Raw genomic sequence first — 26015 nt, 5'->3', positions numbered from 1 at the left:
TCAAGAAGCCAGTGTCAGCCACCCCACTCTTTACAAGAAAATCATCTACATGATCGATTCCTGCAGTCTGAACACCGAGCGTGCAAAGATTTATGGTAGGAGGCTTTCTCCACGGCTCTCTGCCTCCGAGTAGCGTCCCCACCCCGGTGCACACAGGTAACCACTGTGCCGTCTCTCCCTGTATTGTTCTCCAGAATTATTTAATGCACATGCAAAAATTAAAAAAAAATAAGTACAGGTTCTCTCCTGTTTGGGTTTTGCTCAAACACATAGGCTAGTGGATTTCACAGTTTTACAACCTCTCCTCTCATTTAATCTTCGCCGGCAATTTTTCCATCCCGGCACCGAGGAAACTCCCTCGTTAATTTTCGGCTGCAGAGCACAGACCTATGGAACTCACATCCCCTGTCCTGATGCTGATGGATGCGGGAGGCTCTGGTTCTTTGATAAACCGGACCAAGCTTCAGCACATACCTTCTGCTCTCTGCCAGGGTTAAATTTACCTGCAGGATCAATTCGCAGGAGCAGGGGTGCTGAATCCGAGGGGTGTCATGGCTATTGCTCAGTTACACACAGACAGCCCTGCATGGTTGAGCAGATTACACACGCCGACAGGCGGTACCTGAGAACTCGCTTCCCCAGAGCCTCGTCACCAAAGTCTACCAGGTGGCTAGAGAGTGGGCTTCTGTTTGGAAAGACTGTCGTTGTCCCCCCATCCTCCCCAGGACAAAACAGCATCCTCTGGCAGATGGGGAGGTGGGCACAGCCCTGACCATTCTCCCAGCTTGTGGTCAGCTAGGAAGGAGGACAGGGGCACATCTCTGGCAGCAGCCTCCTTAATGGGACAAGACGAAGGCACTTTCTGAGGCACACTGAGGATCCTCAAGGGACAGGCGGCACCCCTTAAGAGCAGAGTAGGCACCCCTAAAGCAGCAATCATTGACATCTGGGCTTGGTAGAGAAGTAGGGCCAAGGGGTCTTTGGTGGGTGAAGGGATTTCACTCCCTCAGACCTCACTCATGCCCTTGGCCCCTCCTCTGTACAGAGGGCTGTCACCTTGGCACACAGATGCCTGCACATGGTGGGTCCCCCCCCCCCGCAGGCTGGTTACTGAGCTCAAGTGAACAGAGATCTCATTAAGCTCAGCGAAGCTCATTAAGACTGCAGCCCACATTGGCGTCAAAGGAAGGTCAAGCCTCTATTCACGGGAGCTGGTGCCTCTGGGACCCAGTGGTGCCAGCGCTCACAAAAGAAGATGAAGGGGATCAAAGAGGCAGACAGCTGTGTGGCCCAAGTTCCCTAGGGCACCCGAACTGTTACCACCATCTTCTTCCAGGCCTGCTCCTGCTTTGGGAGAACTGCGTGGGAACTGGGTCTATCAGCCCCTACACAGGGAAGAAGTATGGCTGAGAAAGTACAGTTGGATGTTGAGACTGCTATCCTTGGAGGAGACAGCAAGCCTGGCCAGAAGCCACTGTGCCATACAGACTTGCCCTCTCTGATACCCAGACTGCACATCTGTAAATCAGAGGCTAATTTATAGGCGCCCCAGGGGTCACAGAGTTGCCCAGAAGCTAGGGAGTCTGAGCCAGTCTCCTCCATCCTCGGCCCATCTATCCAGCATCCCCATAGCCCTCAGAAAAGGTAGCGGTCCTGGGAAGAATGAGCTATTCCTTTGAAGTAATGGGCCAGGCAGGGCTCTCCCCGAGGAAGCAAGCATCAGGTAGAGGGCACGTAAATGAACCAGCTCTGTATTAAACTGGGTTATGGGGAAGGGCTCAGGAGACATCAGGCCTTCTGGGATATACTGTCAATCTGCCAGGCCCCTCTCCGATTCTCTCGACCTGCCGGCCATTCATTAGCACAATACTCGTGTTGTGGTCAGCTAGATGGGCCCTGTATAGGTGGCTACCACACAACTAGCTCCAGAAGCCCTGGGTCAGGACCAGCCTGCTCCCCGGGAACTTTTCCCCAGTGACAGGCCTCCCGCGGCTCCAGCTTTACCAAGAGGAGAGTATGTTAGGCAGACCCCGAGCTTGTTTCAGGAGTCCAAGAGCAGGCTCCTCTGTCTGACTGTAGCCTCCAACCCCCTAGTAATATTGCCCGCCTTTGTGAGAGGTTATATGCTTTCATGGTTGAGGATGCACCTTGGGGACACACTTAGGCTCCACGTCTGGCTCATGATCCAGGAAATCCCATCTCTTATGTGCTGGCTCTCTTGAAAGCATCATCTATACCTGATGACCAGAAGAAGAGCTGATTCCTCCTGGGTGTGGTAGTGCAGGGGCAGAGGCAGGTGGACCCCTGAGTTCAAGACCAGCCTGTCTGCAGAATGAATTCCAGGAGAGTCAGGCTACACAGAGAAACCTTATCTTCAACTCCCTGCCACTCTGCCTGCCAAAAAAAAAAAAAAAAAAAAAAAAAAAAAAAAAAAGAAAAAAGAAAGGAAGAAAAGGAAAAGAACAGACTGTGTGTGACAACCCTGCCCCTGTGTATGATGTCTGGTCCTGATGTCTAGTTCCACAGACAAGAGTTTATTGGGGGTGAGGTCTCTGAAGCCAACAACAAGGTTAAGATGGAGCCATTAGGGTGAGGCCAACTCCAGCATAGCAGAGGTCTCTCGTAGAGAAGGTTGAGGATATAAAGTGACAGGCACATAGAGGCCGGGAGACGCCCAGCAGCCAGGGGAGGAGGGCTGGACCAGATCCTCTCTTTGAATCCCCAGTGGAAACAGGCCTGCTGTCAGAGTTGAGGGTCTTACATCTGTGATGTCATCATGGCCCCTCAGGAAAGAAATACCAACTCCAAGAAGAACATCTGTTATATCACAGGCCAGCCCATACTAGGGATCTTTCCATTTCTTCACGGTGGATGGAGGGTACAAAGGTTTGATAATCCCCCAACAAACACTGGGCGCTAGGCCATGCCAGGTGTACACTGGGCAAGGACACAGTGGTATCTGTCATGCACCCCAGCCCCCCTCTTCAATATCTACTAGTGACTGGGTGAGCTGGTGTGTAGACCACCCCGGATTCCTTTCTCACCCTCAGGGATCTGTCCCAGCTCAAGCTGTGTCCAGCTTTATATAACTCAAAGGTCACGTGTTTGTTCCCGGGAAGGCCAGTGTCTGTCACAATGCCAGGCTTTCAGAGATGCCCAGCTATGGGGCTGAATGGGCCCCATAAAGTCAGAAGCATCTTCTGAGCCCCAACCCCCACTGGGAGGCCCCAGCTTCACACCGAGCCCAGAGTGCTCCATCTCCATACTGGACACCCCCATCCACTCCCGTGTCTGTCCAGGTCCGGTGCCACCCTGTGTGGGGCTGCGCGTGAAAACTTAAGTTATTGCATTATTAAGAACATGATGGAGCCAGTGAAGCTGGAAATGCTTGTGTTAATAGCAGCGGTCTGCAGTTTCGTCTCACTTTAATAGGGACCATCTGCCGTGAGCAGGCGGCTGGCACAGCCAGCTCCTCCCTGTACGTGCAGCACCCCAACACACATGAGTCATCTGTTCTCAGTCAGGTGAGGGAGATGAGGTTTAAGAACTGTGGGGGTAGCTGAGCCAGAACTCCAGGGAGGGATGTTGAGGCTCCCTGGAGGTTGGGGCTGGGGCTAGGACATGCATGACCCCAGGAAGTGCCTCTGTCTCTGCTGGCCTGGACACAGGCCTGGCGATGATCACAGGGTCATCAAGCACTGGCTGCATAAAGCTGAGGGGGCGTGGCTCAGGGGGTGTGTCCCCTTGGATCCGCTGTGCTCTTCTTGCAAAGGCCCAGGGAGACCTGTGCTCTGAGGCAACTTTGGCTCTGCCCTGATTCAGCCACAGGGCAGCCCCTGCCTCCTGGTGCCTCAGTTTCCACATCTGTAGAGTGGGAGTCCTGAAATGCCCACCCAAGCAGGCCGTGAACACTGAAGCGGCATGAGAGAAGACCCTGGTAGGCCACCTGCTTGGTTGGTGACTAGATACGGGAGGAGGGCGAGCATCCTCCACGACCGGGCAGACCTCAGTTGGGGGGAGGGGCTGGAGACCAGACAGTATGGGGCTGTCTGACTCCACTCCCAGTCTGAGCTGTGATGAAGGTGGTGTGGCCCACACAGCTCTGGGTCCCAGTTCCACGAAGCCTGCGAGCGGAACTAGTTGGAACTGGGCCAGGAAACGGAGAGCCTCTGCGTCTCAGCTCCCCTCGTCCTCGGCTGCAAGCAAGGTGAGATGCTGGAGACGGGACCCAAGCACGGGGCTATAGTGTAGCCCCACTGGGCAGGGGGATCTTGTAGCCGCTGCGCAAGAGCACAAGGCAGGCACCCAGCCCCAAGGCTCCCGCCAGCAGCACGGCACCCAGGGCCTTGAGGAAGGAAGTCCTGGTCCGGGTGAAGGAGCCCGGGGCCATGATGCCCAGCAGGGCAGTACTGACGGTGAGCGTGTAGAGAATGGATACGCCCGTGTTGAGTGCCACGATCTTCCCAAACTTGGCGAACGGGGCGATGATGCAGAAGAAGAGGGGGACTGTAGCGATGACGGTGGTGAGGGCGCTGGACACAATGGCCACGCCAACATGCCGGACGGCCTCCAATGTCCTCCACTGGCGCTGAGAGCTGGCATCCTGAGGCAGTGGAGAGAGAGTGGGGAGGGCTGAGCACCCACTGCGGGCATTAGACCTGGGCTTGACTTTGGAGCGGGTGAGCATACACTGCTGCCCCAGGCTGGCTCTGCCTGAGACTGGCTCCCACCTCGTAAGTGGGAGTCTCACAGGGAGGGTCACAGGGCACAGACGTGCTGAAAGGATATAGGTAGGAGGATATGCATGGTGGGTCCTTATACATGGGGGCTCTGACTGGAGTTATTCCAGTTTTCAACCTGAAAGTGATTAGGAGTGTAGCTGACTTAATTCTGTCACCTTTTGGTCCATGTCTTCACATCAAACCTAGGACAGGTAGCTTTAATTGTCTACTTGATACAGCCTAGCATCACCTGGGAGAAAAGTCTCAGTGAGCGGCTGTCTGCATCGGGTTGGGTTGGTGGGGATGGTTAACAGATGTGAGAAGACACAGTCTACTGTGGGCGGCACCACTCCCCAGGCAGGGGACGTCCTGAGCTGTGCCATAGTGGATAAGTCAAGCTGAGCTCAAGCAGCAAGCGAGCTAGCAAGAGAGCATGCAATCAGTTTCTCTCTCTGCTCTAGACTGACGAAGTGTGTAACTAGATGTCTGGAGTTTTTGCCCTGATCCATCTATAATGTTGGACCATAAAGTGGAGTTATAAAGCAAATAAATGTTTCCTCCTCTAAGCTGGCTTTTGTTGGGGGGATTTTATCACTCAATAGGCATTTAATTAGAGTAACCCCACCTCCCATCCCTTCCTTAGGTTCACAGCAAGCTTTGGCTGTTACATGACCCAGGGGCTGCAGGGCTGCGCTCACATGGCTGGAAAGACACCCCGTGCTCCCAGGGCTGTGGACTGCGACGCTGCAGTGTTGGGAACAGTTCCTAGGATGCAGCTTGCCCATGGGTGGAGTATGGGATGTTCATCTGTTCTTATGGGCCCTCCCACTGACCCAAGGTGGGAGCTGAGTCAGGGGTTAGGCACACACAGAACAGCTTACCTCAGCCTGATGTGGGGGTAGATTTTCCCCAGCTAGCAGATAGCCTTCTACCAGATGGACACAGTAATCCACAGAGGAGCCGACCAGGATGGACAGCGAGATAGCCTCCACGGCTCCCATCTCCCAGCCGCTCCAGTACATGATGGTCACCACAAGGCAGACAATGCCTGCAGGAGGGACAGCAGAGGTACGCTTAGACATCCCCCTATCCACGTGGTCCTAAAGAGTCCCTAGGAAACAGGGACATCCAGAGTCAAGAGGGACGAGGGTCAATGCCAGAGAGAAGGGAAGAGATGAGGGAGGGGGTGGGTACAGCAACCTGTCACTCACCTGAACGATGGCACAGAGATACCTGGCTCCACTCAGGGAACACAGGCATGTAGTTTCTGTGTGTCACAGTCACATAATGCCAAACTGAGGGTCTTTTCATAGGGGTAAGAATGGCAACAAGGCCTTTTCTAGGACTGGGTGGCCAGAGGCTCAGAGGTCCAGAAGACTCTTCCCTGGTCCCACTCCCATGAGCCCGGCCTGTTGTCGCCTGCCACAGACCCTTACTAACCTCATCCCCAGGACACATCACCCTTGGCACACATACCCAGGATACTGAGGAGCACAGGCAGCAGAAGGAGGACATGGGTGGTGAACACGGCCACCGCAGCCACACAGATGAGAAGCGAGAGGACCAGGCCGTACAGGGCACTCTGTACCCCTGCAAGGGAGGAAAGAAGGGACTCAGGGCTGCAGGGCAAAGAGACTGTGCTTCCTCTTGACCCCAGGACAGAGGTTATTGGCTTTGTAGGGAGAGGCAATCACAGCTAGTTTAGCCATCTTGAGCTTTTCTCTAAGGTCTGCCCACAAGCAAAATTTATTTGGAGTTCAAGGAGTTAAACAGGGCCCCAGAGCAGAGCAGACCCTAGGAAGGGCCATGACCCTACTTTTAAAATTATTATTGTATGTGAGCCCATTGATCCAGCACACAGGTCGGGGTCAGAGGGCTTAGGGGAGTTCGTTCTCTCTTCCCGCCATGGATTGGGGGACTGGCTCAAATGATCAGGCTTGCACAGCAAGTGCTTTTATCTGCTGAGCCATCTCACTGGTCCAAATGTTCCTTTCCAGGTGGCCAAATTCAAGATCACACATGGCCAGATGCCACCAGCAGGAGAGGACCCACACTCTGGCCTCTCATCAGTAGTCTGGCAACTGTATCCCATTTTCCTTGGGTCCTGAGCCAGGACTCAGGATAGCAGAGGAGTGGCGTAGACTACACCATGCCCTCATTGTGGGTGACTGCCTTTGCGTGGCTACTCACAGCCGGCCTGCAGGAGGGTTGGACTCACACCCACCTATGATCTCCATGAAGATTTGCTTCCAGTGCTCACAGGTCTGGAAGCCTCGGCGCAGGGCCGAGCCCTCAGGGAAGGTCTGCAGCTGCTGTCGGAGGAAGCTCTCCCAACGCAGGTAGTCCGAGTAGGTCTGGAAGGAGGACTTGCCCTTGTACGTGGTCTGCAGGGGACATGGGCTGGTGAGACTAGTGGGTCTTCTTGCATTTCCTAGAGACAGCTACTCTGTGGCCACCAGCGGAGGTGTCCTGCGAGAATGTGGGGGCTGAGCCATCCCCCATGAGCTGCCACTGGCTCTGAACCAACATAATTCTCTCTTAGACTCCTCCATGCTTCCTCATGTCACCCTCTGCCTATTCGGGAAGCTCCTCCACATGACCCTAACACTGGTTTCTTTCTGTTCATGACGTGCCTCCTCTGGGCTCTCAGAACATCTGGGCAGATGCTTGCCTCTTGGCTGGTTATGCAAGCTTGCAGTGCCTTGGGCAGCCTGCTAGCTCACAGTGCACAGCCCTAAAAGGGACCTAGAACTTTCTTTTGTGTTGCCTCACTGACCCAGTTCTGCTATGATCTAGCCTCAGCATGTCTGCGCACAGGTGTGTGTGTGTGTGCACATGCGTGCATACATGTGAGTGAGCGCTGCTGAGGTTCAGCTGGGAAGGGGATGACCTGCTTGGTCGTGGAGAGGATCAAGGACATCTCCAGTCTCAAGGTGGCTGTGGCATCAGCTTGTAAAAGGGAAGACAGTTCCACCACATGCTACGAGACGGACGGATCTTGAAGGACATGTTGCTCATGAAAAGGACAAATCTGTGATTCCATTTATATGATATATTTAGTATAGTTAAACACAGACAGAAAATAGAGTGGGGGTTGCCAAGGGTTGGGAGGAAGGGCAAGAACTTTGCGATTAATGGGGACAAAGCTTTGTAGATGGATGGTATCAATGACAGTACAACTGTGACAATGTATTTTTCTTTCTTTCTGAGACAGGGTCTCACCATAAGGCCCTAGCTGGCTAGAAATTCACTATATAGGCCATGCTGGCCCTGAGCTCACAGAAATCTACTTGCCTCTGCCTTCCAAGTACTAGGATTAAAGGTGTATGATATCATGCCCAGTTGCCAATGTCACAAAAAATTTTACGTTTAAATATCATGGGAGGTCTGCCCCTTTCTGAACGGAGATGGAGGAGGAGTGGATGGGGGGGTGATAGATGGGAGGCAGAGGAGGGAATGGGAGGAGAGGAGGGAGGGGAAACTGTAATTGTATGTAAAATGAATAAAAATTGTCTAAAATGATGGGATGGCCAGTCTTCGTTGTCAATGTGACTAGATTTAGAGTCACTAAGGATTCGATGAGACACACCTCTGGATGAGTACGCTGAAGGTATTTCCAGGGAGTTACAGTAATTGAGAGGAAAAGACCCACTTTGGATATGAGTGGCACTGTCCCATGGGCTAGGGACCTAATTAATAAATGTTAGGAAAATACTTTTGAAATGCCAATATTCTTTCTCTACTTCCTGGTTCACCACGAAAGGAAACACTCCATTCCACCACACTGTCTCAGTCACGAGGGAGTAAATTCTTCCTCCCAGTCAGGTATTTTAGGTCATAGTGATAGAATAGTAACAATCAGAAAACTGGTACCAGGAGTGGGATTGTTACTGTAACTAACCTTGACCATTAGTTCTTATGCCCCTAGAAGTTTGTAGGAGGAATTAGAAAAACTCTAGAATGTTCTAACCAGAGTTTATTGGGCCATTCTGGTTGGAGCTTGGAAGATCAGAATGCTGACAGGAATTTGGACAGTAAAGACTGTGTGCTTGAAGTTTCAGGGGAAGCAAGGACTCCTTTGGAAATTAGACTTTTATTCATGTTATATTCATTCATGTTATAGTCTGGCAAAAATCACTGTCTACATCTTGTCTATTTCCCTTCATGGATAATTTTTAATTATCAATTTGAAATACCTGCAATGACCTGAGAAGAAACTCTCAGTGAGAAGCTGTCTGGGTCAGGTGGACCTGAGGGCGTGTCTGGGGGATTATCTTGACTATATTACTTGAGATGAGAAGACCCACTCATCTTGGCACCATTATCTGAGTAGGGAAGCTTGAACTGTATAAGACTAGAGATGAGGAGGTGGAGCGATGGCTCAGTGGTTAAGAGCACTGGCTGCTCTTGCAGAGGACCTGGGTTTGATTCCCAGCACTCACGTACTGGTTCACGACCATCTGGAACTTCAGTTCCAAAACATCTTATGCCCTTTTCTGTCCTCTATGGGCACTGAATACATGTGGTATACAGACATACACATAGGCAACACTCATACATTAATAATAATAATAATAATAATAATAGTAATAATTTTAAGAGAGTGTAGAGATGAGCTCACACATGCATGCATTCATTACTTTTTGCCTCCTGATTATGACGGCCGTGTGCCCAGATGTCTCAAGCTCCTGTCATTGTGACTTATTATGACAGACTGTGGCCTGGAACTCGGAGCTAAAACACACCTTGTATCCCTTGGGTTGTTTCTGTCAGGTATTTATCACAGTGTGCCGGATAGTTTCATGTCAGCTTGACACAAGCTAGAGTCATCTGAGAGGAGGGAACCCCAGTTGAGAAAATGCTTCTGTTAAGGCAGGCCTGGAGAGCATTGTTTTAAATTAGTGATTGATGGGGGAGGGCCCAGCCCGTTGTAGGTGGTGCCATCTCTGGGCAGGTGGTTCTGGCTTCTATAAGAAAGCAGGCTGAGCAAGGCAGTAAGCAGTACCCCTCTGTGTCGGCCTCCATGTTCCTGTCCTGTTTGAGTTCCTGTCCTGACTTCTTTCAATGAACAGTGATATGGCAGTATAAGGCAAACTCACCCTTTCACCCCCAACTTGCTTTTGGTCATGGTGTTCCATTGCAGCGACAATAACCCTAACTAAAACAAACAGCAACTGGGAAGATGTTAAGCAAGTCTCAAAACATGGTGAGAGGACTCATTAAGGGTGACGGATTAATTAATTTAGCCAAGGAAGTTCCAAGACAGCACAACATTGAGGCTGTGGCATAGTTAATGCTGCCCATTTTTAGCCAAATTTATGGTAAAAAATGAGCATTCAAAAACAAAAACAGAGTAGAAGGATTTGAAAAAACATGGAGTCTTCTCCCAAAGGTGATCAACTGGAAGCTGTAGGAGAAGTATTGTTTCATAGATTAGCACTATCAAGGAAGCCCAACCATTTTGAACTAGGACAATAGGGAAGGAATTAGACTCTGGGGCATAAAAGTGATAGCTCTTTTGGAAGATTTCCCTTGGCAAACACAGGGCCACCCAGGGAAGTGTTTTTCTGAGTTCAGCCACCTGGGCACTTAGAGGCTACTGAAGCCATGGCCCAAGGGAGGCCATATACTGCTCAAGTTGGTGTCAGACCGTGGTATCATCCACACGTGCTGGTTTGCAGGTATGCAGGATACAAGAGGCATAGGTCATGGAGCCTCACAGGGGCTCACAGTTGAGCGCTTCCTTGAGTCTCAGAGGAGACTCTGAAAGCAAGACTTTTGAAAAACATCAGAACTGTTAAGAATAATTTTTTTTGAGACAAGGTTTCTTTGTGTAGCTTTGGTGACTGTCCTGGACTCTCTCTATAGACCAGGCTAGCCTCAAACTCACAGGTATTCTCCTGCCTCTGCTTCCCGAGTGCTGGGATTAAAGGCGTGCACCACCAATGCCCAGTTAGGGAAAGCTTTTTTAACCCTGCTTTGTAGGCACAGAATCAGAGGACAGAGGGAACTGGGGACCTGATCTACAGTGTCACTGGCACCAGGATCAGGTAGAGGCTGGGACCCTGGTCTGCACAGGGAGGCAGGAGGACACCAGGGAGGCCAGGCCAGGTGATATGACGGTACGCATGCATGTGTACACTTATTCCTGTACCTCCCTTGGCGGAGCCGAGGGAACATAAAAAGGACAGAGAGGCATCTCCTGGGACCCCTTTCCTCCCACAGACAGTTAATCTATGTGGCAGAAAGGATGAAGCTCTGTAGTCAGATGGGTAGCGCTTGCCACTGACAACTGCTAGCTGTGAGCCTCAGGCCAGAGCCGAGGTATATTTCCCTGGTGGGACAGAGAAACAGGAGTGTAGGGGGACATGCGTTCAAGACAAGCACACTGCGCAGCGCCCCCAGACTCACCGACTCAAAGGCCATGGAGATCCACTGCACACGGCCCTCCTTGACACCCACCGCCCCGTGGGATAGCTGCCCTGGCAGCAGGTTGGGCTCAGGCAGCTCCTTACACTCGGGGTGCAGCATCTGAAGGAAGGAGGAGATGCTGTACCCTGTAGGAAGAAGCAAGAGGAGGTTGTGACGGGAAGAGTGGCCGGTCCCACACATTACACCCTCACCTGCCTCTCAAGCTCCCAATGTGTCTGCAAACACTGGGCGGTGTCGTTGAGAGTCCTACAGCCCACACTTGCAGCTGAGGTGGAAAGTAACATTTTGGGCCACCTCAGCCAGGTAGTCTTTGGACCAGCAACTGGCCTTGCTCTCCATTTTGGGAGAGCCCCCCTTGAGGTATTCCTAAACTTTACACTAGTACACATATCATGCCTTAGGCGTGTGTGCCCATCCACTCACAAGCCCGTGCATATCGGGAAAATGTTTGTATGGAGTTGTGAGCGTTGTATAGGCACGCTCCAGCACAGACATCCAAACACTAGGCATGCACTATCGCTCTGTGTCATGTGAACCACGATCACACATACCTGAGGGCAAGCACTGGGCCCCGCCCGGCTTCACCAGCTCCGAGTTGCCCGCGATGGCCTTGCAGAGGCGACACAGGTGCCCGATTTCTTTGAAGAGGTCAAAGCTGCTGTCGTAGATGACGCTGCCCTTTCCCAAGGAGACACACCGGCCCGGGCACTCAGTGAGTTGTGGACTCAGTCCTAGGCTCCCCTTTCCCACCGTGGGCTCAGACCCTTCAGCCGCTCCCCTTAACTTTATTACCATGTCACCCCCTCATGTGGTACCCACTGTTCCCCTTGCTCTGCCCTTCTGGAGCCTCTGCTCCAGTAATAGCTCATCCCGCAGTCCCCTGCCCTTGTCTCTGTTCTTTCTCTCAACTGGACACAATGCTTTTCTCCTTTGCTTCCAGCCAGCTCTATCTTGTCTGCCTGTCCCCTCCTCGGTCTCCCAACCCCGCTCTGCACATGGACAGTGTCCATCTGCACTGGAAAGACAGAGCTCAACTTCTTCCTTTTGTTACAAGCATGTGCTGCCATGCCTATGCCCAACCCAAACATGACCTCTAGTGACATTTTAAGCACACCTGCAAGGTCGTTCAATCACACATGTTCAGTGATGTCTACATACTTCACCCCGGAGGAGGACCAGAGGACAGGTTTCACATGTGACTCCTCTCATCTCTGTTCCCACCCCTAAAGGGGCCATATAGCCAGCGTGGGTCCCCAAATGTACCCATATTCTTGAGTAATTCTCAGTCAGTTCTGCTCAGTCCTCCAGGGGAACAACGCCCCCTCATGGCTGTCATGAGTGTATATGAAGGACTGGACGGGCAAGCCATGCACATGTGCCAGTTTTCAAGGTTGCTGCTGCAGCCGGGCCCTCCTACACCTGTCCAAAGTGGCCGTACCGGGTCCCCGATAACATGGTTGTCCATCTGCTGGGTGCGGTTGATGCCAATGATGCCGAAGACCACGAAGACCATGGCCCCGGTATCCACCAGTGGCCGCACTGCTGGCTTCCCACAGCCTGTGTTCACACAAGGGTTGAAGCCAAAGGTGGCAGAGATGCGGGCCTTGGGCACTGCAGGGGGGAGTCAGAGCCAACACTGAGGGGAGGGCCCAGGCTTCTGAGGTCCCCCTCGGTCCCCCCAGGGATGTGCCCCGACAAGTACCTTTGTCACTAGGCACGAAGAAGAAGCCTTTGGTGGGCCCATCGGGGCTGGAGCTGAGCAGGCACCCAGGTGGCGCCACACACAGGCGCCCGTGGAAGGGGGGCTTGTGAGACTGGGCAAAGTACAGCTTCCTGTGGAGGCAGGGAGGCCAGGCTGAGTCGGGAAGGCCAAGAAAACTCAAAGGATGTGAGGTGAGGAGGCCTGGCTGGCCTAGGAAGTCCAGGAAAGGTCGGGGAAGATGAGACAAGGAGACCATTTCAGGGGTCACAGAGGGTGGGAACCAAGCTGTGTTTCCCCTGGCACAGGAGCAGAGGGTGCCCAGGGCTGGGAATCTCATGGCTTACTTTATCCCTGCCTTTGCCAAGACTAACCTGGCCCTGATCAAGGCTCCTCCCTCTGGCTCTCAGTCTCCCACACTGGCACGGGTTGGGGGAACACAAATGTCCAGCTTTGGAACAGCCCTCCAGAGTTCAGGAAGGACCTAGGGCCGGCCTTAGTGTCCCACCTCGGCAGCCCAGTGACCCACTGAAACCCGAGGAGTCAAGGAGCCTTGAGTTTGCCACTGGCTTCTAGTTTCTTCTAGAATGCTCATCCAGGGAGCTGCTAGGCTCCAGGCCACATCTGTGCAGACAGAACAAGCCCAGCCCTGGGCTTCAGCAGCAGTCAGTCCACCCTGAGACAAGGATGTTTAGCGGAAAGGACCCCGCTAGAGCCACCTCAACACCCGCTGCCTCCTGACTTCACCTCTCTGCTCCAAATGAAGTCAACCTATGGTGATGGGGGAGCTGAATGCCTGATACCAGTTCCCAGTCAGACCACAGTGCCCAGGAAGCACAATTACTATAGGCCTGGCACTGAGATACCCTCCTGGAATGGGGCTGGGCTGTTCCCGAGTGTGAATCCTAGTCTGCCAGCATGCAGCTGCCACTTGGTAGTCTCCTGTCTCCCAGAGAGGTGCTCGCTACCCCATCCTGCCTCCAGCATGTGGACACACAGCTCACATTTAGTGTTAGTGAAATGAATGCCTGAATACTTATGCCAAGACAGCCTTACCTGATAAATAAGGCTGTGTTCAGAACACAAGGGTATAAAGCTGGGGACATGACTGCCTTGGGGGCTTGAGGCTCCATGTGGTGCAGAATGTAGCTCTCATTCAGCAAGAATTAGGTGCCTGCTGCATGCCGGGGGTGGGGAGACTGAGTGTAAAGCAGAAACTGCACCAGATACAGTCTGCGCCATTCCCCAGCAGTGTAGGAGAGGGCGCAGGAAACCAGCTGCTTGCTTATTACAAGTGAGTGAGAACCTCGGACAGGAAGTGTGTCACACACTCATCCGGCCAGCGGAGACCTACTGAGTGCCAGACACCACACCAAGTGTGGGATGCACCAGAACAACCTCTCAGAGCGCCCGAAGGGTACCTTTCCTGGGGTGGGACAGGTCACGTGCCAGACCAACATGCCTGCATGGAGAGTCTGGGGTGATGTTGGATGGGGCAGGGGCTCTGCTCAGGGACAGCCTCCCCCAGGGGGGGGTGACATCAGGCTAGAAACTTGGATCTGGAGAAGTGAAGCTCGGAAGGACTTGAGCAGAATGTTCCGAGTACAGGAGATGGTGACTGCCAATGCCCTGAGGTGGATCCAAGAGATGGCCATGGTGACAGAAAAAGCAGAGCTGACAGGAACAGTGGCAGACTGGGCTTGGGGAATAGAGGGCCCGTAATCTTTGCTAATATCTCCTTGCCTAGACTGAGAGAAGCAAAGAGAAGCAATGGTCTGGATGGTGCACACAGGTCTATCTGCTGGCTCTTACCGGGTATGCTGTTGCTCCTTGGTGGCCACGTAAAAGCTGAAGTCAAACTTCCAGCCCCGCTTGGCGTCGCAGGCCAAGGCCGTCACCATCCACTTGCGGGAGGGGCTCGCCGCCTGGAGCAGCCCTACTGTAGACATACAAGCGGTCAGCTTCTTGGTGAAGTCACCAAAAGGCGCTCTATACACCTAAGCAATGGGTTGACAGAGACAAGACACGTGACTCGGGGAGGCTGCCTGGGCCTGCCCGGCCTCAAGGTCTGTCCCCTCCCTCCTTGGCCTATCTCCCACCCTGTCCTGCTTCCCAGAGCTCAGAGGCCTAGGCTTGAACTTGAAAGCTGGGCAACCCTTCCTCTCTCCCTTTGCTCCCTTTCTCTCTGAACCTCATTTCTTTCCACCAAGAACTCACTGGGCTAGGCTTAATTGTCAACTTGACATAACCAAAAGTCATTTGGGAGGAGAGTCTAAATGAAGGACCCTCTGCACTGGGTTGGCCTGTGGGGGATGTCTCGATTAAGTTAACTGGTGTGGGAAGAGCCAGCCCACTGTGGGCAGCACCATTCCCTAGAAAGGGGGTCCTGAACTGCATATGAATGGAGAAACGGAGCTGAGTACAAGCAAGTGAGCATGCATGCATTTATTTCCCGCTGTTCTTGACTGGAGATTTGATGTGACTAGCTGAAGTTCTTGTCTTGATTTCCCCACAATGATAGACTGGAGCCTAGAATTGTCAACTGAAATAGACCCCACCATTCCTCCCCTAAGCTGCTTTGCATCAAGGCATCTTATCACAGCAAGAGAAACTAGGTGTCTCCCTGGGACAGGTTCTGTGCCTGGATCTAAGGACTAAGCATGGGCAGGATGGGCAAGGCCCCACCCTCATGGACATGGCATGTCATGTCATGTCTGGCCAGATGGGCCAGAGTCAGTCAGACAGGACCATCAGGTGAGAGAAGGGGCAGGGGAGAAGGGCATTCCGAGAAGGGAGGGAAGGCATTTGTGGTGGACAAATCTGACCAAGTAGGTTCTTCTGTGCCAGACATCTGGACGGTGGGAAAGGGTAAATGAACAAGGATGGTACTCCTGTTGAGGGAACACTGACTGTGGGCTTATCCTGGAAGGCTGTCTTCTGGGCAACCTCTTGATTATAAGATGAACTATGGGCTGCCAGTGGGGACACTGCGTTCCATCTGTCAGGTGGCACACAACTCTTGTTCCCTGTCCACCCACAAATATCTTTTAAACCCCATTTCATAGATGAGGAGACAGAGGCTCAGAGAAACGGAATCACCTGCTCAACAACATGCAAGTTGCACATGCCAGAGCTAGGACTCAAACCCAGGTCTGCCTGGACGTAGGTCCCATAACACATCTGTCTGCTATGGACTGGACCTCGTGTGCCTGGAGCAGCTCAACCCTCAAGGGCCCTGCTCCCTGCCTACATGGCCGGTATCCACCAGCATGGCACCAATGCAGAGGTAACTCCCTGACAGCCGAGGCTCACCTGGAAGGATGGCACCTCTCCATCTCCAGGGGATACAGCTTGCCAGGGGGCTGGTAGGCTGGCATTGAGGGACAGCCTGTAGACAGCCGGACGTCCTTTGCTCTTCACTTTGGAGATGTACACAGTGCTCATGGTCTCTGAGAAGAAGCAAGGGGTGGAAGAGGAGTGGGCAGTGACCTTCACAGCTCCGGGATGGGACAGAAGTCCACCTTAGCCCTGTTGGTGGAGGAGCTGAGCACTGAGCTTGGGCTCCTCCTCAAGGATTGACACTGGCCCCTCTATCAGAAAGGGTTTGTGGGAACGATAGTGGGAGGTGAAGGTAATGGAATGAGATCGTGGTGGTGACGGTCATCGGGCAGGGTGGTGACAGTGATGGTGGAAGGTGGTAACAGTCAGAGAGTCACATATATGATGTTGGAGACACCAGCAATGAAGTAGGCTGGTGTTGCCATCCACGGGATACAGTGTCAAAGATGGGGCTAGGTCTGTAATGGCAATAGTGGGAACTGCCGGTGACAATAAAAGTGGGTGACGGGGAAAGGATTAAGATAACCGTCCACAAGGGTCACTTCCCCTTGTCCCAGCACTCCTTCCGGAAACCCCCGAGAGATGAATCAAGGCTCAGGACACCCTTACACTGACTTTCAGAACGGCCTTGGTGACCAGGGCAGGCTCATGGAGGCTGCAGTTGGCAGAAGAGGCCTTGAGCTCTCCTTGAGTTCTGGGGGCTGCTGAGATGGCGGATGGGGACCCTGATTTTTCATATGTTGTCCTTAAATGACCCAAGGACACAGGTTCTTGTTCCCATGGAGGGGGGGGGGGCGTCAGCTCTAGATATGATCTGTTCTCCGTGTGGAGTCAGACACGGGAGAACCAGGGTGCATCTACCCACCCACCCCACTCACCCTGCGCAGTGGCCTCAGGTCGGCTGGCCCAGGAAGCCCCAGAACCTCGCTTCTTCTTCTCCAGGGATGTCCTGACATTGTTCTGCAGGCTGTGGGGCTTCTCCTGGAACAGACCTGCCCCCACACACTGAATCAGGGACATAGTGGTCCCTCTGGCCACGCCTGGTGGTCTAGGAGGACAGGCTAGGATCTGTGAAGGGCCCAGAGGCTGGGAGGAGTGGCTATCAGTGGTTTGAGGGAGCGTCAACGGAATCGAGAAAAACATCAAATGTTTATTTTGTCCCCATCTGGCGATGTCCCCACATGCCCACTCTGTGCCTCACTTTCCCAATTATCAGGGGAGGGTAAGGCTGGGCAATGGCCTGCCTTGTTGTAGCACGACAGACAAAATGTTGGTTTAAACTGAGAGAAATTTCACACATTAAAATATCAGCCCTCATAACCACCCAAGGTCAGGGTTATTAATCGCATCGGCAGAGGAGAAAGTCATAGTTTTGGAGGCCAGGGGCTGCATAGGAAATGAGGGGAGTTTGGGAGAGGCCACCCTTTGTAGAACCATAGCCCTCTTTGCTGCCACACAAAGAAGGGGGTGAGGTGGTTCTCCTTCAGATGGCTGCTCTGGCATCTGTCCAGCTGGGAAGTGGCAGGGGTCAGGCGGGGGATCCCTGGGAGGATGTGTTGTGAACATGGAGAGCGGCTCTGAGACCCGAGGGCTGAGCTGGGGCTGACTATGGATGCAGGGCTCTGGGTACCTATCTGCTCCAGTCTGCTATCATGCATTCGGCTCATGCCATGACCAAGGGGGAAGTCTGGGTTAATGGGAACAACGCCCTAACTAAGTGAAGGCAATTACAGCACTAGCAGCTGGGCTCCTCTCCTGAGCTGCAGCCACTTAGCTCAGTAAAGCATTCTCTCATTCTGGTTCTGCCTAGCAGGGCAGAGTGGTTTCACTTGCTCACCTTTGCCGCACCCCCCAATCCCTGGGTCTCCCTGTCCCAAGCAAGGGCCTTGACCTTGGAAGCCACTCTTCCCCCTCTTGCTCATCAACACCTACTGTGTCGTCCTCCTAGAGGTACCAAATCTCTCCTAAGACGTGACTCTTGAGCCCCTCCATGGCTCCTCCAGAGATGGTGCCAGCCTCCTGCCCACCTCCAGCTGGTCCACCAACCCAGCTCCCCCCAGGACTCTGCTCCTCCCATCAACACACGGGCCAGTCTCAGCTCCTGCAGCCACTCCTCTCGGGCTTGGCGCTGCTCTTCCCCCATCACCGCCACTGCCCGCAGCCTAGAGCCCTCTTTCCTTGCCCCTGCCCACCTGGCCTCACTGAGCTCCTTCCTCTCCTCCGGGCTAACCCACGCCTTCCCTCCCCAGCTCTATTAGCTTGGTGACTCTCGTTCTTTAAGTCTCTGCTTAGACACCACCTTCGGGCAGCCCTCCGAGATATCCATGCCCACAGAGCACTCTCTCCTCCCTCCACAAAGGCTCCTCTCTGCTATTGGGACAGCTTGTCCCTGACTCAGCAGTGTGGACCCCCGAGCCCAGGATGTCTGTCCCTCCTGCTTACTGAATCTCTGCAATAGCTCATCTCTCAGGCCAACAGTGGGCTCAGACACCACAGGATGTGGGCTCAGCCGGTGGGGATCCTCACCTGAACAGGTGATGCAGGAGATGCCCTCGGCACTCAGGTTGTACTTGAGGTCCAGCAGCACCTGGATGTTGGTGTCAGGCCGGAAGAGCAATGGGGCCCGGCTGGCGGGGCGGAGCCGACTGGCAAAGACCAGGGACAGGATGAGGATGGAGGCGAAGAGTCCTGTGAGGAAGACGTCGTGGAAGGTGGATGAGGCTGGCACCCCACCCTGGCGGAACCACTGTCAGTGTGGAGAGTGGGCGGGGGGGAGTAGTCCCACCAGAGGCAGAGACAGCTACGGTGTTTGTGGAGTTGCTGGGCCCGGCTGTAAGGTACAAACTGACACTCATCCACAGGGCCAGTGTGGCACTTTGAATATAATTGACCCCCCATAATCTCATAGGGAGTGGTCTGATTAGGAGGTGTGGTTTTGTTGGAGTGAGCATGGCCTTGTTGGAGGAAGTGCGTCACTGTGGAGGCAGGCTTTGAGGTCATATACACTCAAGATACTGCCCAGTGTCTCAGACCACTTCCTGTTGCCTACAGATCAAGATGTAGAACACTCAGCTCCTTCTCCAGCAACATGTCTGCCTGCACGCCGCCATGTCCTGCCAGGACGATAATGGACTGAACCTCTGAAACTGTAAGCCACCCCAATGAAATGCTTTCCTTTATAAGAGTTGCTCCAGCCATGGTGTCTCTTCACAGCAACGGAAACCCTAGCGAAGACAGCCAGCTAGTGTCTCAGAGCATCTGACAGTCCCCGCGGACCTGGTACTTCCCCTTGACTGCAGCAGCTCTGATGAGCCACTGAAGAAGGCGAAGGCTCCTCATGCATACTGAGCACCTGGCATGCCCCACCTGTGCCAAGCTGAGACCTTTATAAACACATCACGCTCCTGAGAGCTGTCTTCCTAGACCCTTGAGACAGAACCCAGGCCCGGAACAGGCTTCTACCACTGAGCTATGCCCTACACCCTGGGCACCATTACCGCCTTCGTTTTCAGGACAAGAACTCAAGTGTCAGACTGCCTGGCACAGCCAAGGTCACGATGGGCAGAACAGGGGTTCAAACTCAGCCAGGCTAGTCTATTTCTGGGCCAAGCATGAGGACTTTGCTCTCCTGCCTGGCACACGGCAGCTGGTGACTTGTGGCAGAGGAGGCTCGGGGCAGCCTATGCAGGAAGAGGGGGAAGAGGCAGAGAAGAGGTCCCGCCCAGGTCTCTAGGTGCTACTCCATACCCAGTGCTTGTTACTTGTTTTGTTGTTGTTGTTTGGTTGGTTTTGGTGGGGGTGCGTCTAACTCATGCCACTGTAGTGGTGGAGCCGGAAGGAGGGAGTTGCTTGCACTTACCTACAATCACCCAGCGGCTCTTGACAGCTGCCCATAAGACCCAGTGGTGCAACAGCTCTTGAAGCTGGGCCAGGAGCTGGCCCCTGCTGCTCCCATTGGGGGCGGGTTGCAGACTCTCGCGGGGCACAGATACCAGCGACACGTCACCCAGCTCTAGAGACACTGCCAGGCAGAGTGGTAGTCAGTCAAAGTCTGGGCCTCAACCTGCTCTGGCCCACACCTGCCTGGGGAAGGCCACACACCAGGTAAGGGTCCCCACAGGCCATCTAGCCTGGCCCCCTTGGGACCCACCCATCCTTGCACGTCCCTGGCCAGGCTGGCCAGCTCTCACCTGGCTCATCCTCCACATTCAGCAGGGGGATGTCATCATCCAGGTAGGGTAGCGGGCCCTGGGCAGGGCCACCCCCAGCCCGCTCTGGAGCTGCAAACAGGTCCCCAGGGAAATGCAAGGAGCTCTTGCGGCCGCACTTCTGGTGGCAGCTATGGAGGGCAGTGGACAGGCATGAGGCTAGGAGTCACAGCACCCAGAGAGGATGGGGCAAGGCCAGGAAAAAGCATGAGCCCAGGCAGCACATGGCTGCTCCTGCCTCTCAGGAAAAGGCAGCCCCCGACTACAAGAGCCAGCGCTGAGTTCTTCTGGGACCATCTACCCTCAGCTGTCGCTCTTCCTTGGGGACACAAAGGGTCACGGCAGGTGAAAGAGCAGTTCTATGATACCCTATGCCTAGGTCAGATTCCACATTTCCATAAGAGGCAGAGTAAGAGGACACAGGTCCTTGGGCCCTTGAGGGGAATGGTGGCTAAAGATGGTCAGTCCATAAGGACGCCCACCTCCTGTCCACATGTGACCACAAACAGATGCTAGGCAACAGTTGTTCCCTCCCTGTCCCTACCTAGCCCAGGGCTGAGCACACAGAAACCCAGAGGGTTTGGAAAGAGAGGGCTGGGTGCTGTGGCTACTCAGGGTGTGAAGGGTGCAGGCCACTCACCCGCTCTGGCACGAGCTCTCCAGGGGGGCCATGTAGAGGCTCCAGAGGCCCAGGGCTGCAGGCATGGTGAACAGGACAGCCAGCCAGCAGCAGGTCACAATGAGGGACATGAACAAGCCAAAGTCATGCACAGCTGGAATCTGCAACCAGGAGGCATGAGGATAAGATGATGGCTAGGCTTGGCTGTCTCTACAGCCAGAGACAACCCAAAGCTGGCTCTCTCCAGGTTAAAGTAGGAATGGTTTGGCTGTGGGATGATAACGCCAGGCCTGGAGGATGCCAGATTCTGGGGCTCTGCTGGACACAGCAGCAGAGGAACAGCGTGCTCCACCCGAGGGCAGAGACTCGGGTCTACCTGCAGCCAGCTGGGAACAGCACCTCGCCAGAGTAAACATCCCGAAGCGGCTATTACCCAAGTCAAGACACATGCCCCCAATCCAAGCTGCCGGTTGTTGAGAAGGAAGAAGTTTGGTACCCAGCAATGGAAACAGGATACAGGATCCCCAGAAATCCCACAGGAACCTGCCTGGAGCCGTGGCGATTGGAGGAAACCCTCACCAATGAGCAGGTAGACCTGAAGTTTATAAAACTACCTTACCACCTGCTCTTCTCAGCTCCAGAATAACCCACTGAGGGACAGAGGCCCAGAGAGGTTTATGTGAGCTACAGGGTCAGGTCACGGAGTCTCTCAAAGATGTGTTCGTAGGTAGACAGGACCCACTCAGGAATATGGAAGTGGGAGCAGCGACGGGAGAGAGGGGGAGAGGAGGAGAGAGAGGGAGGGGGACAGACAGACCAACTGTATGAGGGATGAAAATGGGGCATGAGGTGCCAGGGAAAGAGCTTAGGCCAGGGGCGAGGAAACTGTAGAGGGGTCGCCATTTACCAGCTGTGTGACCATGAGTCACTTTACCTTTCTGAGCCCCAAGTTTCTGTGCTAGGAAGAAAAGAGATGGTGACTATACTTTTTTTTTCTCTCCAAAAACCCAAATTGTTCTCAGTTACACCTGTGTCTAAGGAATAGCGTTTCCCTGGGGTTGATTGCAATCCCTTTTTCATCTTTTTTTTTATTTATTTATTGACTATACTTTTATCTTGGGTTGTAAAAATCACATGAAAAGAGCTTCAGAACCTGCCAGGTTCCCCAGGGCCACAGCAGGGTACCTATTTGCGAGCACCAATAACTAACGGTATGATTGTAATCACCCCACTTGTTGGTTTTGGAATGGGTGGTTAATCACAGAGATGGACTTCGGGGTCACAGCAAGGGTCCTGAGATGAAGGTGCTGGGGCCAGGAGCCAGCCATGTGTGGGCAGATGAGAAGCCAGGACAGGGACTTTGGAGCAGGCTTCCCACCTGGGAGAAGACGTTGGCTGCATAGGCAGCGGCCGTAGTCAGCGAGGTGAAGAAGGTGGCCTTGCCTGCTGTTTGGATGGTGTGGATCATCCTCAGCTGGGGGTCCTCCAGGTGGGTGGCCTGGCGGTAGGTGTTGATGAACACGAAAACATCATCCACACCTGTAGGAGGGAGGCCCGGCCGGAGGGCAGTTCAGCTCAGGCCCTGCTGCTGTGTCCCTGAGGCCAGGTGTGGGACGGTCTGGCAGAGCGCTGGCTTAAGGAGGGCTATCTGGCTACAGTCAAGCCCCACCTGCCAGTCTCTTTGGCCCCACCCAGTGTCTCCAAGCCCCACCCACTATGGCCAAGCCCCACCTACCAGACTCCTTGGCCTCACCCAGTGTCTCTAAGCCCCACCCACTGTGGCCTAGCATCACCTACCATGCTCCTTGACTCCACTCAAGTCTCCAAGATCTACCCACAAAGTCTGAAGCACCACCTGTGCCAGACTCCTTGGCCACACTCACTGAATTCAAGCCCCATCCATCATGCTTTTTGGCCCCACCCAGCCCTCTTCCAAAGTTGAGCTGTGTTTCCACCACCTTCGTCACCACCCAGGATACCTTCCTGGGGAATCGGGAGTCCTGTGCCGCGGCTGGGAAAACTCACCAATGCCCACGATCACAAAGGCGGCCACTCCATTGAGGATGCCCAGGTATTGGATGCCAAAGACCACGTGGTAGAGGAAGAGGGCCACCAGGCAGCTGAGACCGATGCTGGCAATCCCGAAGAAGGATAGGAACACTGGGCAGTGGAGGAGCAGAAGGGCCATGGCAGGGCCCTCATAGAACACAGGCCCCCTTCAGTAACCCTGACCTCAGCCCCTCATCTTGGCCCCCCTGCACCACTCTGTCTGTTCCCAGCCAGGTGGAGGGACAATTGGCGGAATTTGAAGCCCTTCATTCCTACAGAAGGCCTGTGTGGCAGATGGGACCTCTTACAGACAACCTCACAGACAAGGAGAGAATTGTGAGTGTTTTATACTGTGTGTCACCTGAACACACAGTATAAAACCCATGTCCTGTTCACCACTGGATCTGGAGGCGTCAGAACATCGGGCATACAGCTAGTGTTGATTGCATGCCTTGTCCAGTTTTCTATCTCTGCTCACTTGGGCAAGAGCACACACCTACTGTATACAAGCAGCTGTTAGGGGCAGCTGGTGCAGATGAGGAGGTGGCAGCGGTGGGGAGAAAGGTTATGGGCTGAAGGGAAGCTGATGTGGAACATAGAGCAGGCTCTTGAGTAATCCATAACAGTCTAAAAATATCCCAGATGCCCCTACACAAAGTTGTCAAGGTGTCTGAGCGTCATCCGGCCCAGCACCGACAAGCCAGATTCGAGGCTATTCTGGAACGCTTGAGCAGGCTGGCGCGTGCTGCGGGGAGGGAAGATGCTGGCTTACATGCGCCTTCCGAGATGCCGTACCTGAGCAGGAGGTGAGGATGTAGACAAGGGCTGCGATGCAGCTGCTGCTGATGAAGGCAAGGAGCATGTCGTTATTGAAGGTCCTGCGCACCTCGTAGTCGAAAAGGTCTGTGCCCCCATAGAGGACCTGGACTTTGCTGGTGGAGGGAGGCCGTGGAGAAAGGAAATACAAGAGAGAGACTGAAGATGACTGTGGACACTTGAGAGCCGGAGCTGTGCCCTTCATCCGCGGCTCTTTACCTTGACTGCTCGTTAAAATAACTTGAGCTTCCAAAAGTCTTAATATCTAGGCCTGATGCCAAGCAAATTAAATCTTAATTTCTTGGGTGGAGCTGAATCAAGTGTTTGTCCCCTCCCCCAAATCTCCCAGGTGATGCAATGCACAGCCGAGGTTGAGAGCCACCATTCTACACCAATAATAATCAGTGACAACCAACCCCCATGTCACCTTCAGTTCTCAACGGTCCACAGCACAATCTAAAGGCAATCAAACTGGCTCCAGATAATCCCATTTTACACCGCTGTTCAGTGTGTGCACACTACAAGTTACTTACCACAAGAAAACCTACCAGGATGATCAAGCTGCTTTCTCTCGTGTGAATGTGGATGTGGTATGAACATGCCTGCTCATATGTGTGAGTGCACATGTGTGCACATGCATGTTGTAATAGGAGCGGCGGAGCTGCGTCCCCAGCACCCTGGCTGCCTGCTAGCTTATGCCTCGAAATAATTACATGGACACTGTATTCTTTTAAACACTGCTTGGCCCATTAACTCTAGCCCTTACAGGCTAATTCTCATATCCCGATCAACCCATCTCTAATAATTTGTGTAGCATCAGTCAGTCTTACCGGGAAAGATTCTAGCCTACGTCGATCCTGGTTCTGAGCTTCATGCGTCTGCCTCAGAGAGCAGAGCTATTGCGTCTGCCCGGGAGAGGGGAGCATGAGACATCTCTGAGATCACTTCCTCTTCCTCCCAGCATTCTGTTCTGTTTACTCCTCCCACCTATGTTCTAACCAATAAAATGGGCCAAGGCAGTTTCTTTATTTTTTAACCAATGACCTTCCTCCATCACATGCACTTGTGTCTGTGTGGGTGTGGAAGCCCAACGTTGATGTAGAAAGTCTTCCTTGATGGCTCTTTCTGCCATATTCATTTTCAAGTGAACCCAGAGTCCTCTGGCACTACTAGACTGGCTAGCCAGCTTGCTCTGGGGCTCCATCTCCACTTTACAAGATTTAGAATTACAGGTGGGCTGCGACAGTCACCTGGCGTTTATGTGGGTTCCAGAGAGCCGATTCCTGGTCCTCACAGTCAGGCAACAAACACTTAGCCACTGAGCAATCTCCCCAACTACAAACTGTATTTATTTATTTTTAGTTTCATCAGACAGAGTCCCACTATGTATCCCTGGCTGGCTAGAAGGTTCTATGTATACCAGGCTAGGCTTGAACTACGGTAGTCTATCTGGCCCTGACTCGTGAATACTGACATTAAAGGTACACCACCATACCCAGCCCTCTCCAAACTGTATTTTTAGGATTTATTTTTTTTTATTTTATTTGTGTGTGTGTTTCTTTGTGTGTGCCATGGATGTGTGGGTACCCACAGAGGCTCATGGAAGGCTTCAGATCCCCTGAAAAGGAATTACAGGTGACTGTGAGCCACCTGGTGTGCATTCTGGAACCTGAACCCAGATCCTCTGGAAGAGTACTGTATGCTCTCAGCCACCGAGCAATCTCTCCAGCACCCAAGCTGCTTTAAGAGGCAAGCAAGAGTGACACTTTCAGCAGTGCTGGAGCAACGGCTTGGCATCTGGACTGGCCTTACCACCGCAACCACAGAAATATGAAGAAAAGGGCTGGAGAGGAGGCTGAGTGGTTACAGCATGTGTGTTCCTACAGGGAACCTGGGTGTGATCCCGGGTACCCATATGGTGGCTCACAACCATCCATAACCCAGTTACAGGGGATCCGACAAGCACTCACGTGGTGCACTTATATGCACGGAGGTAAAACATTCACATACATAAAAAATAAAAATAAATCAATCTAAAAAACTTTTAAAATATGAGAAAACATGAAATCGGACTCTGGACACCAAACCACAGAGGACTGTGATCCTCTGAGATAAGAGATAAAGTAGATGCT

The 26015-nt window shown here is 53.3% G+C and overlaps 1 protein-coding gene across 1 annotated transcript in view; it reads right to left on the bottom strand.

The window, feature by feature from the left end:
- Positions 1-3373: 3373 nt before the first annotated feature.
- Positions 3374-26015, bottom strand: part of Disp3 (dispatched RND transporter family member 3) — a 45649-nt gene continuing 23007 nt past the window's right edge. Inside the window, exons 4-21 of the mRNA XM_005353723.2 lie at positions 23863-23999; positions 23044-23178; positions 22397-22557; positions 21040-21179; positions 20382-20530; positions 20051-20212; positions 18718-18879; positions 17070-17183; positions 16165-16301; positions 14665-14849; positions 12856-12986; positions 12592-12764; positions 11705-11831; positions 11133-11278; positions 6946-7105; positions 6198-6311; positions 5603-5769; positions 3374-4603 (exon numbers count right to left, since the gene is read on the bottom strand). Of these exons, the coding sequence (XP_005353780.1) occupies positions 4241-4603; positions 5603-5769; positions 6198-6311; positions 6946-7105; positions 11133-11278; positions 11705-11831; positions 12592-12764; positions 12856-12986; positions 14665-14849; positions 16165-16301; positions 17070-17183; positions 18718-18879; positions 20051-20212; positions 20382-20530; positions 21040-21179; positions 22397-22557; positions 23044-23178; positions 23863-23999 (2863 nt within the window). The 3' untranslated portion in view covers positions 3374-4240. The remainder of the gene's footprint in view (positions 4604-5602; positions 5770-6197; positions 6312-6945; positions 7106-11132; positions 11279-11704; positions 11832-12591; positions 12765-12855; positions 12987-14664; positions 14850-16164; positions 16302-17069; positions 17184-18717; positions 18880-20050; positions 20213-20381; positions 20531-21039; positions 21180-22396; positions 22558-23043; positions 23179-23862; positions 24000-26015) is intronic.

This window comes from Microtus ochrogaster, chromosome 10 (genome assembly GCF_000317375.1).
Source record: "Microtus ochrogaster isolate Prairie Vole_2 chromosome 10, MicOch1.0, whole genome shotgun sequence".
NCBI classification, from domain to species: Eukaryota; Metazoa; Chordata; class Mammalia; order Rodentia; family Cricetidae; genus Microtus; species Microtus ochrogaster.
This window is presented reverse-complemented; position numbering and strand designations above follow the sequence as displayed.